Source organism: Lates calcarifer, linkage group LG13 (genome assembly GCF_001640805.2).
Source record: "Lates calcarifer isolate ASB-BC8 linkage group LG13, TLL_Latcal_v3, whole genome shotgun sequence".
Classification (NCBI taxonomy): Eukaryota; Metazoa; Chordata; class Actinopteri; family Centropomidae; genus Lates; species Lates calcarifer.
In genome coordinates, this window is record NC_066845.1 from 1,608,099 (window position 1) to 1,620,331 (window position 12,233).

Below are 12,233 nucleotides of genomic sequence, written 5' to 3' on the forward strand. Positions count from 1 at the left end.
AACAGTGTCTTGGCTGCCAGTGACATTCAGTTTCCCTATCTATCTATCTATATGCAGCACTTAAATGTTACATAACTGGACAAGGAAGAGCTACTTTAACTTTAGGTTACTGCTGGTTCATTTAATCAACTGAATTTGGAATGTAACTGCAGATGTTTATGGTGGAGTATAGTATACAAAACATACCGAGCAGAGGCAACTACGTCAAATATATGTGCTACAGTAAAATTTGCATTTCAGCACATGTACTCTGTCAACCAACTTTTAGCATTTTTACACTGTGCCAAGGCTCTAAGTTTGCTAGTGAAGTTGAGCAATGACTAAGAGGCTAATTAAAGAGATGTAGCTACTCAAAAAGTATGTTTGATTAACAAACTGCTCTTTTATTATAATGCTTTTTGGTTTCAGCTTGCTTCATGCAGTCTGGGAAAAGTGGGTGTGCACCTGTGCAGGGTGTATGAAGTAAAACAAAGTTTGGGAGAGAGAAACAAAACTCAGCGTCACAGGTTTTCAACCAACCAAGTAATGCTAATTTGACGGTTCGGCTCGCTGTTTACACTGTAGCGTGCACAGCGAACACCCACAGATGGTCTGTGTAACTTCACCGCTCCGTTGACATCGACCTCCTCCAAGCTCATGTTTTATGTCAAAACTGCGCAGGCAGGGACGGAAATTCCCTTAAAATGGCTACTTTCCAGCCGAAGACTCCGGTCCACCGTCACCCCCACCTCGGCGACGCAGCGGGACAATGTCAGCAGCCGCGGCGGAGCTGAGCATGACTCGGCACGGTCGGAGCGTCCCGAACAACCGGGAGGAGGAGGGAGACACGACTCCACCACCACCACGGCTGCTAATGAGATCTCCGTGGATTTTGACCAGACCCGGGAGGCTTACAAAAGCAAAGACTCATTAGAGCTGCTCAGAAGTTTGGTGGTTTTCAAACTCTGCTCCTATGACTTCCTGGTTGATAAGAATAAAGAGGTAATGAGGTGTTACCTTACCTTCCATGATGTTAATGTAACTAGAGTTGTCCAAGTGAACTTGATACTGATACAATATTAAAAGGTCAGCGCCATTGTTTACCCCAGTGTGACATTTTCACATATCAGAAGCCGGACACTTTAAAGCAAAAGAAAGGACGATTCGTCAGAAAAGTGGTCTCGAGACAATTACAGTGTCTAATACTATTATACCGGTTTTAATTTAAGTTGACAACCCTGTGTTTATATGTGTATTTGCGAGAGTTTTATTGATAACAGGATATTGTTAAACTTGAAAGGCCATGAAGGCTCAAGGTAAACAAAACCTGTATCACCTATGTCAAGTTTGAACTAGTCTCTGTAGAAAGACTATATATCCTGTATATAGTCTATGGATGGAACCCATAGGCCCAGCTGTTTTGCCTCAAGACCAACACCCACCTCTCAAATTACAACCAGTTTTGACAAGCATGCAGCCCATGTTATTTAACCTCTACAGTAGCAGTAGTTACTTAACCTTTACTGAAGTGTCATTTTAGTAAACGGTATGTAAATTGATAGGGCACAACACACACTTCCCATTAAGAAAAAGAGAGCTTCTTTCAGCCCATGTTGTGATGCATCACAGTACAGTACTTTAATAGACTCGCAGTGCTGCAGGGTCATCCTTTCCACACTAATCACGTCTTTGTGGAATCAATGGAAAGCTTGGCTGTGGTTGTGAAAGCAAGTGGTGACATCAAATGAGAAGTAGTACTCTAATCTGGCGGTACTCAGATTTTCATTGTAGCTACAATGTTTCATTTTTTCTCTCTGTTTTTGTTGTATATGCCATGTAGTTTATAGCTTGGGGGTAAGAACATGATTTGAATTCCTTTGCTTGTGAAAGATCAACTTGCTGCTTTTTGTCTTATTCCTACAGTCTGTCAGCTAAACCTGTTGCCTTCAAAACATGCCTAGACACAGCCTCTCTTTTCTGGGGCAATATGATTAACATAAACTAGACAAAATTAATTAGGATTATTATTATAAATTATAGGCACATGCTATGCCTGTCTTGAGTGGTTTTAATGTCCTCTGCCTTTCTGTTCAGATAATGGATCTAGGCAAGAAGATCCTGGGCCAGAGAGCCTTTGACCAGTTCATGAAGATGACATTTTATGGCCAGTTTGTGGCTGGTGAGGATCACAGAACCATTAGGCCTCTGATCCAGAAGAATCAAGCCTTCGGTGTCGGCTCTGTTCTGGACTACAGTGTTGAGGAAGATATCAGCCAGGAGGAGGCAGTACAGAAAGAGATGGAGTATGAAAGTTTTGATATTACCATACATTCCAGTATATCTGCTTCAGCAGTCAGCATAAGAGGAGGAAGAGAATCATGGGTACACTTACTAACAAAACTGCATATCAAGTTACAAATATCAAGACTAAAAATAAGTATGGCACAGTTTAAATACTTTCCTCTTGTTTGATGCCAAAAATAGATTTATTTTTATATCAGGAAGTAAACACTCTTTTACAACATTCGTTGGCTCAGTTGTGGCCCCCCTGTTCTGGTTTGGGTCGTTGGAGAGAATTTCTCACTTGCCAGGAATCCTGTCACATGGGGAGCACAAGGCAGTGGCTATCCAATATGTGAGCTGATGTAAACTTGGATGACGGTGCAGTCCTTATGCAAGCAGCCTCTCTAGGCAGCAGCAGCAGCAATGTTACTTAAGTCTGGCTGTGGGCATTCATGCATTATGAGTAATTAGGACATCTCACAGTCCAAAATAAAATCTGGACACTTTGGCCTATTTAGAAGTTGCTTCACAGTCAAATCAGTGCATAACATTTCTAAAGTGAGTATATGTGATGTCCCTTTCATTGATGCGAAAAAGACAAGTACACTTGTCAGATTTACTTAGTATAAGTATAATACTCAGCCAGAGAAGAATGACCTTTTGAATCTCATACAACCACTCTATTTCTATAAAGGGCAGATGTAGTGAACAAACAAGGCTGTTAGGCAGTATATTTAAATATCCAGTGTTCAAGTCTGTTGACGCAGAGTGACAGCCGACTACAGTGTCACCTTATTCCAAACAGAGCATCCTCTATCATTGTGTTATAGTGTTATCACAGCGTGTAAGGCAATAAAGCTCCCAGGAACGCCCTTTGCTATGACTTTTCCAATCCTTCTTGTACTTTAACTCTGTAGGTTTTTTGATACCATATCTTTAGTAACAAGATATCACTGCTCAGCTTTTATATATTTTGTCTTGGGGATTCCAGCTTGGAAACATCAAAAGAGGTATCAAACCTCAGCCTAGAAAGCTTTTGTTTCACGAACATACACCTTCAAACCGTAAGGGTGGAGGACAAGGCACATTAAGCCAGCTTGATCTCAGACAGCAGGGTTTGACAGGCACTCCAATGATCTGTCAAGATAGCAACAACAACATTACTCAGTTCCTTGCAACAGAAAGAAGATATAAGGAACAGAGGCAAGTCCTGGCAAGATGTTGAGAGCATGATACTCACAAAGCCAGCCTTCAGATTCAGAGGCTATATATAAGAAACATATACATTTTACAGTTTGGGTTTGATTCATGCAGGCTTTTGAAGTCCTGTTTCTGGTATATTTGTAACAAAATATTTTGTGTTCAGGACAAATATTATCAATAATCAATAGCAATAATATTACCAATGCGTTGATCATGATTTTAAGTCAGAAAATAGATGAAATAAAATGTACATCACTGGATACTGAAATCTGTACTAACAACAGCTTTATTAACCCTAGCTATTTAATAAAACTCTGAGATATGTTTCTGTTTTTTAGAGCTGCGTTGAACACTTATCTTCATTATTGATTCATCTGTCAACTTCTTCTACAGTTAAATGATTTCTGAGTTTATTAGTCAAACTGACTAATTTGACTAGTTTCTACTCCTTAAATTAAAAATGAGTATGCAAAGAACTGTACTGAACAAGTGACCCAGTATTAATGACATGTGTATAAGACAATACAGTTTCAATGTAAAATGGATTTCATTGCAGTTTCATCCACATTTCTACAGAAGTGCCCATCAAATGCCATGAAATGTTAAAGGAAGAAAACTCCCTTTAGTTTTCGCGGCTTGGAAACTCACTGACATCTCTGTTGTGTCCTGCGTGCTTACTGTGCAGTCATCTGCTTAGTTACACGAGCTCCCCAGTGCCTTGATGATGAGGGGGGAATAGGTCAAGTGTGGAGTGACGCTGCAGCTGCCCTCTCCGTCGGGTCAGCAGACTGACAGCAGGAAAGTTCAGAATTTATAGGATCACTAAACACAATGTCAGCCTCTGGCATGCCTCTGCCACAAGGTGTTCACAGAAAGAATGCTAGATCTTAAATTGAACTCTAAAATGCTTGACATTTTATCCTTATTTTATCCTTCTGTGTTCCCTCTAATTTAGCTCACATGTTGCCACTGCAGAGAAAGAGAGAATAGGTAAGCTGCCTTGTTTTTGCCTTGTTCGTTTGTGGACACAGTATATGATGTAATTAGGGGTAATATACATGCAAATTTATTTTCACCTTCAGGTGAGGACCACAGAGAGGAAAAATACAAAGCGCATAAACAGTTTGGGGACCATCGTGGGGGAGTGACCAGAGCCCGCACATATTTCTACGCCGATGAGGCCAAATGTGACCAGCATATGGAAACTTTCCTCAAATGCATCAAAGCATCTTGTAAATATACAGAAATTAAACTACATCAGTAATACACCATTGCCATTGCTCTGGCATGTTTTGTTGAGTTGTAACTCTATGCTGGCTCATATACTTGAATATTTTCCACCAAATATTGCAGATATCATCATCCCTTAACCAATGGACATGTGGTCTAGTTCTGTAATCCACTTAGTCCTTAAATATGCATTCACCATTATGATAATATTTTTGTTTGTTTGACTCATAGGTGGGAGTTCAATGGATGGTTTTTCAGCTATCAAAATGACTGCACTGGGACGACCACAGTTTCTGGTAGGCACTAACGTGTGATAAAAAGGTCAGTGCAGTGGTTTAGCTGATACTCTTGCAGTAGGGTTGAGGTAGTCTGACATCATGCTTTTTTCTTAAAAGCTCCAATTCTCAGAGGTCCTGGTGAAATGGCGGCGATTTTTCACTTTCCTGGCATCACAGCAGGGGAAAGATGGCATGCAAGCTTTAGAGCAGAGGCTGGAGCTGAAACAACTGCAGGTGATGTTTAATTACAGTGATATATGACAAGCAATGTTAGAAACCATCTGTGAACTTCTGTGACATAGCCAGTATGAGGGTATACAGCGCAGTACTTTAAAACTTTATGTCTATCCAGGAATTCCTGACCAAACTGGGTGCAAAAGGTGACTTCTGTGGCTGGTTTACTGGCAGGAAAGATGAAACCTCAGGGTAAGCAAGAACCCAGACACCCAAAATATACAGCAAGTATCTCTGAAATATCTGCAAAACCACATCAGTGTTGCACATGGGAAAGTATTTCATTATATTCAAGGCACATTTATTCAGTGAAAGACGATGATGAGAAGAACAAATTGTGTCCTAATGGATTGCAGTGTATTTTACAGTGGTCATACTTGACTTAATCTTTTAATCACATCATTAAATCACAAAAGAATCACCACTATTTTTCCAACATGCAAACAATACACATTTTATAATATTTTTTCTTGATTTAATCATTGTCATGGTTCATTTTACACGTATATATAGATTATTGCTGCTTAAAGACAAATGTTTTTTCTAAAATAAGAAATTGTGCTGGATAATTACAGTGACGGCAGAGATGGAAGAACAGTCAGCACGTTTAGTTTTCAAGTCACTCCACTGCAAAATTTTACGCCGATTCCCTGTTGCCATAATACCTCTCTGTCCTCTGCCTTGACAGAACCATTGACATGATTGACTGGAACAGCCTTATAGATGACAGAACAAAGATATCAGACCTTCTGGTTGTCCCAAATGTAAAGGTCAGTAGCATAACCCACTGAGAGAAAGTGCCAATAAGTGAGATGAAAAATGCACTTAACAAAACATCCTTAATCTTTAAATATGATTCAAGGCCCAAACTCATAATTGTCTTGCTATTTGCTTTTCCAAATGTGATGTGTACATACAATTTGCAGCAGGCAGGAGATAGATGAGAGAATGATGGATAGCAGTGATGCTTATATAGATATTGGATTACTGTTCAAAATGAAGGAAGGCCAAGGTTAACTGCATGTCTGCAAACTCTGGGAAAGTTACACTCAGTGTATCTGTTGACCGTGGTCTAAAGAAAGCTGAAGGGCAGATAAAGTAAGAAGCACTAATGGGTGTCATGTTGTGTGATACTTAGTTAATTAGCATCCCATGATGTATATTCTCTCGGGTTGTTCGCTCAGCAAGGTGTGCTAGAGCCTCTGCTGAAGAAGTTCACTGTAGAGGAAGAGCAACAAATGAAGAGGATGTTACAGCGTATGGACGTCTTAGCCAAGGTAATCTCACATAAACTACAACATAGTTTTACACATTTAGAGTAATAAGCACCGTTAATTCATATTATACCAAATTCATGACATGTCTCATGTCCCAGCATGCCCTAGAGAATGGTGTTCGCTTGATGGTGGATGCAGAGCAAACCTACTTCCAGCCAGCTATCAGCAGACTGACATTAGAAATGCAGAGGATCTACAACAGAGAAAAGCCTGTCATCTTCAACACATACCAATGTTACCTAAAGGTAAAAACTCACAACTGGCAAAAATACCAGATGTTCCATTTTGTCAATATTGAATATGCACATAAATTATACAGTCACAACATCACTCTTATGGTAAAGACCATGCTGTGACTTCCAGTTTCAGTGTGTCATCAGATATCTATGAGAAAGCTGAGTTAAGGAAGAAACAGCGACACGGCAAAGAAGAACATAATGTCGGGGGAAATTTGGTGCTTTTTAAAAACATTTTAATCTACCATTTCAACCGAGAAGCTGTTTAAGTCACAGCAGAGTTTTATTCATGAGCTTTAACCATCCTCTTTTCACCCTTGATCTTATTCAGTTAAAAGTACATAGCCTTACTATATTGTAATCTAAATCATATAGTGTTGTGAAATAAAAATAGCACATTAAAATATTGAAGGAACAACCTGATGTCGGCACAATCCTGTTTGATTGTGGAAGTGATAGAGACCCATCAATGGTGTTATGGAATCTCTGACTCTGTCTCACATAGTGTCTTCAGTTTTGCTTGCAGTTAATCATGGTGTCAAGTGCCCTAGTCTAAGTCAAGTAGAACAGGTAGGCTGATACATGATGCATTTTGTTTTATGTTTTGCAGGAGGCCTACGACAATGTAACTATGGACGTAGAACTGTCACGGCGTGAGGGTTGGCATTTTGCTGCCAAGCTGGTGCGTGGGGCCTACATGTATCAGGAGCGAGAGAGGGCCAAAGAGATTGGTTATGAGGACCCTATTAATCCTGATTATGAGTCCACCAATAGAATGTACCACAGGTAGGAACTAAGATTAGTTTCTTTGTTTATCAACTGATGACAGCTGTCCAAATCTGTACCTGAAAAGTTTGATCTTTTTTTGCTTAGCCAAGCTGTCTGCTGTTAATGTAGCCTTTTGCTAACGGATAGCAAACAGTTTAGAGCCAAGTTTCCTACATAAAGACACCCCAGGAAACACTTTTTTTCCCACTCCAATTTTCCCATGTGGTTCAGAGATTTAAACTGGCCACCTTATAGGCACAAATATTCTGCAATGGACAGCACAGGGATTTAACTTTATGGAAGTGGTCCTTCAATTGGCGTTTCTGGGTTTATCATCTTGTGTCAGCAAGCTTCCACTCTGTTGAGTTGTCCTTGTGCAAGTTACTGTCAAGCTCTGGGGGGACTGTGTTAACAATTTTCTGACATACCAAGATTAAGGCAAGCTTAAAGAAATCACCCTGAGGAGATCAATGTGTTTTGCACAAAAAGAGGAAAGGCCAGCCTCCTCAAGCATTCGATTAGATTCTGAGGTAAACATCAACATAGGACAGATATAAAGTTTGGCTGATAAAGCACAGCATCAGGTGGGAATTCAGAATTTGCAGATGGTGGTAAACATGCAAAGCACAGCTACACCAACAGGAAAGCAGAGTGCTGAGGTCCTCCCAGAATGGATTGGTTCAGCTTTCTGATAAAGTATCCTTAAATACTAAACATATTTTACTGTTTAGTATAAAGGTGGTCCTGCACCACACAATAAATCTTACATGCTAATGAGAAAGGTTTGTGTGGGTGAGTAATGGAAACAGTGTAAGGCACAATATGCGTACAATGTTTCTATCATATACAGTTTAAAATATTAAAAAAATATGGTCAGTAATTAAGTAGAAAACAAGTGTGGTATTTCGCACTGCACAGACAGAGGTCCATCATCATGTTTTCCTTGTGTATGTTTATATGCATCTGTGATTATGTAAGGTGTCTGGATTACGTGCTGGATGAGATTGCACTCAACAGAAATGCCAACGTAATGGTTGCTTCCATAATGAAGACACAGTGAAACACACCTTAAGGAGGTACAGTTTCAGTTTGATCCAAGCACTTTTGAAAACATAATAGATTTTTTTTCATACAGCTTTGCATCTGTATAAACCACGTTATTTTTGTATGTCCCTCTCTCTCTTTTCTCTCCCATTCAGAATGAATGAGCTGGGTCTCTTTCCCACAGAGAACAAGGTGTACTTTGGTCAGCTACTGGGGATGTGTGATCAGATCAGCTTCCCATTGGGTGAGACAAAAAAATCCACACAAACACACTCTCTCACACAACCACTCGATGACTAGGCACTGATCTCTCCTGCCCTACATAAGGCTGTTGATTTGACAGTTTCAGTCCAGCCTCTGCAGAATCAGTATTTGCCACTCTCCTCTATAATTCTCAGCTGTGTCTCCTAATACAGTTATGCAGGTGACCAGGAGACCATATGGAGAGCATGAAATGCACATGTAGAAGTCAGTCTGCAGTTCATAATGTGACATATGAACTGAGACACCTCGGTATTGACAAGCTGTCTTAATGAAGCACTGCTGCCGGCTCTCACCACTTTGTTTGTCAGTCAAAGACAGACAGCAGCGGCAGGCAGTTATCTGTCAATGTGAGGCTCAAGTTGAAACACTCTTGACCAGTATTGATGTAAACAGACACACATGTTCCTTTGTTGTTCTCTCGAGGGACAGAGCAGTGCTGTGCCTTAGAATCCCCCTAACAATAAAGAAGTTGTTTTATGAAATACAGCAGATTGGAATAGAGATCTTTTGTGTTGTCGGTTTCTTACCACAGCCAGTTTTTTTTTTTCATATTCATATTATATGATTTTGTTTTTCAGATTTGCTATGGTTCAGGATTTTTGCTAGTAATTGTTGGGTTAGTTAAAAAGAGAAAGAATAAGCCCAGGGAAAACAGTCAAAGTATGAGCCTGACTGGCAGACAACAGCAGCTCTTCTAATTCAAATTCAGCTAACTGCAGGTGTCTGTACAAATGCAGAGAACCTGCCTGATTAGAAGGATTGTAGCAATCATTCAGTGAGAGAATCTAATCAAAATGATGCCCAATTGTGATGTGCTCTCTGGAGTTTGCCCAAAATAAAAAATGTTTTTCAGAAATTTCAACACTTGAAATTAAAATTAGTCAAATCAAAAATCACATTTTAACATCTTCATGAAAAGTCTTGGATGATATTTGCAGACAAATAAGAGAAATTGTCTGATATTGTTTATCATATTCATCCATACCATTTTGCAAAGACCCATTCTTTTGTTGTCTCCCATTCCCATCTACTCCAATGCCAGGCCAGGCAGGCTTCCCCGTGTATAAGTACGTCCCCTATGGGCCGGTGAATGAGGTGATGCCCTACCTGTCTCGGAGAGCCCAGGAGAACAGAGGCTTCATGAAGGGTGCCCAAAAGGAAAGGGAGCTGCTGTGGAAGGAGCTGAAACGCAGACTTGCCTCTGGGGAGATTCTCTACAGACCAGTGTATTGAAAACACAGAAGAAGAGACTGAGAGGAGAGCATGTCAGTGTGTCAAGTTCTTCTCTGGTTGACGGCTGCTGCTGTGGATGTCTGTTCTGTCTCCCACCGTACAGCTCTCCATGGATATATATCTCTTGTGTTACCCTGTCCTGGAGTTTTCTTGCTGATGGACTGTTTTTGCATGTCAGTCTCTTTTTCTGTCTGGCCATTGTTGTTGTTCCCTTTGTTTTTCTTGTTCCCGCTTGTGTTCCTCTGTGTGATGTCACCCACCTTCACCCTTGTCCTTACTTATATGTATTGCCCATGTTCTCTCTATTTCTTTTCTTATCTGCCTCTGCATCCATAAGCATTCCTCACTTTGTCTTCCCATTGTCTATAGAGCTCTGGTATCCATCAAATGGGCATCTTTACTGCTCCAAAAGGACTCCCTAAAATGTCAACGAGACTGGGGCGGGCATCTATTTTTATCACCCTATTTATCTTGGAGAGCGACAACAATAATAAAAATAACAGGCTTGATTTAAATGGTAGTAAAGGAAACATCAATATTCCCCTCCTATATTATGTTTTTTTGACTCTTGGACAGCAACACAGTACCCAGAGGAGGCCTCTCTGTTCTGTGTATTTGTGTGCTGTGTTCGAGGTTGTACTGCTGGTTTGAAAATGATGCCTGTTTATGAATCAATGAGGAAGTATAAATGGTTCCTCATAGCACATCCCTCTTCTTCCAATGTTTTTGTTATTCTGTTTACCGGAGGAAGATACAGCATATTCTTGGTCACTGAGGTGTAACAAGAAAACACACTGTTGAGTATTCAGACAGTGAATCTTTTAACACAGATGCTTGCAAGTCTGGGCAGGTTGTTTTTTTTTTTTTTTCATGACAGATAATATGCAAGGGGATAATGAGTTTGAGGGTTTCTTTTTGGTCTTACTGCATTTTGATGGATTAAAATTGTGCAATTCCTACCTTTGATGTAAATATGTTTGAAGCAGGTGCTTCTTTTTGTTGGGTTTACAAGTCTCACTTATTGGACCTGTGAAATTGCCCAGTAAATAAATATGCACTGTATGCGTACAATACAGTGATACTGTATTGCTAAAGGAAGGACTGGACATTATTGACTGCAGCTGTGAGCTGTTTGTACAGCTTGGGCTGTTTAGGGGTTTTCATTCTGTGACATATTCCGCTTGGTTATTGATACACAATTAGTATTTGAGTCAGAGGGTAACCAAGCTTCATCATAATTATGGCCTTGTCATTTTATGAGAGCAGTCAGTGCTCTGTAGACCATCATTTAATTACCCATGATGCTACGCTCAGTACAGATCACAGAAATTGGATGCATTAATCATTACTCAGAAGAAACTTTAGTGGCTGTTAAGTTTTACTGAGGCAAAGCGCCACAGAGCTGTCACTGCTGCTGTATTCTATTGGTTTAATTAAGAATCAAGTCGACTTTTGATGTAAGATGTGCCTTTGGGTATACATTTGCCAACAAATCCCTTCTTACACGGTGCTGGAGTTTTCCTGGTTAGCTTCAACTGCAAAGATGATTTAGAGGACACATTATAGTGCGGAAAATTCTACACAAGCTCTACGAGTTAGTCAAAACCAGCATTGGCTCAGTATATTCTTTGGGACTTATCAACACTTCTCCCTACATTAAAGCACACAGGCATGTAATAGAGTCAGCCGAGGCTAATTTACTTTATGGAATGAATGTTGACATTGTATTATGCAAGAGGGGAAGAATGGCATACGTAACCGATTTCTCTGGGCTCCTTTGCTGTTGTGGTTCCACATGGTCTGATGTCTCGGGTTGTTTGTTTGACTGTGCCCTTGGCTTTGTGGTTCCAGCGGGACCACACAGTGGTCCGGTGCTTTTCAAATGCTGTGACATATGCTGTGGCAGGCATTGATTTGAGAACATTCTGAGCATTGTTTTTCAGCTCTCCAAATTTAAAGAGATTTGTTTTTACTGTAGCACAATAAATGGATTGGCTTGGTGCTGCGCTCCAGCAGCCATTTAATTTCTAATCAACATTTGTATGCCAATAGAGGAACTGACAATAAGGAGTACGATGGCTTTGAGCCGGCTAGGAGTATTGCGAGTATTTTTATCTTTTGACTGCAAACTGAGAGATTAGTGGCTCTCAGTGCACAAAACAGAAAACTAGGCCTGGCCACAGTCAACTGAACGGCTGTAATCA

At 40.3% G+C, this 12,233-nt stretch overlaps 1 protein-coding gene across 1 annotated transcript; it reads left to right on the forward strand.

Annotated features, from left to right (window-relative positions):
• Positions 1 to 424: 424 nt before the first annotated feature.
• prodhb (proline dehydrogenase (oxidase) 1b) lies at positions 425 to 11,100 on the forward strand. The gene is given in 15 exon segments (XM_018662205.2): positions 425 to 981; positions 2,074 to 2,282; positions 4,421 to 4,455; positions 4,548 to 4,697; positions 4,927 to 4,991; positions 5,091 to 5,207; positions 5,326 to 5,399; positions 5,896 to 5,977; positions 6,392 to 6,484; positions 6,583 to 6,729; positions 7,331 to 7,506; positions 8,467 to 8,525; positions 8,528 to 8,564; positions 8,688 to 8,776; positions 9,839 to 11,100. Coding segments are annotated over 15 exon segments (1,869 nt in total). The 5' UTR covers positions 425 to 636; the 3' UTR covers positions 10,030 to 11,100.
• Positions 11,101 to 12,233: the final 1,133 nt, after the last annotated feature.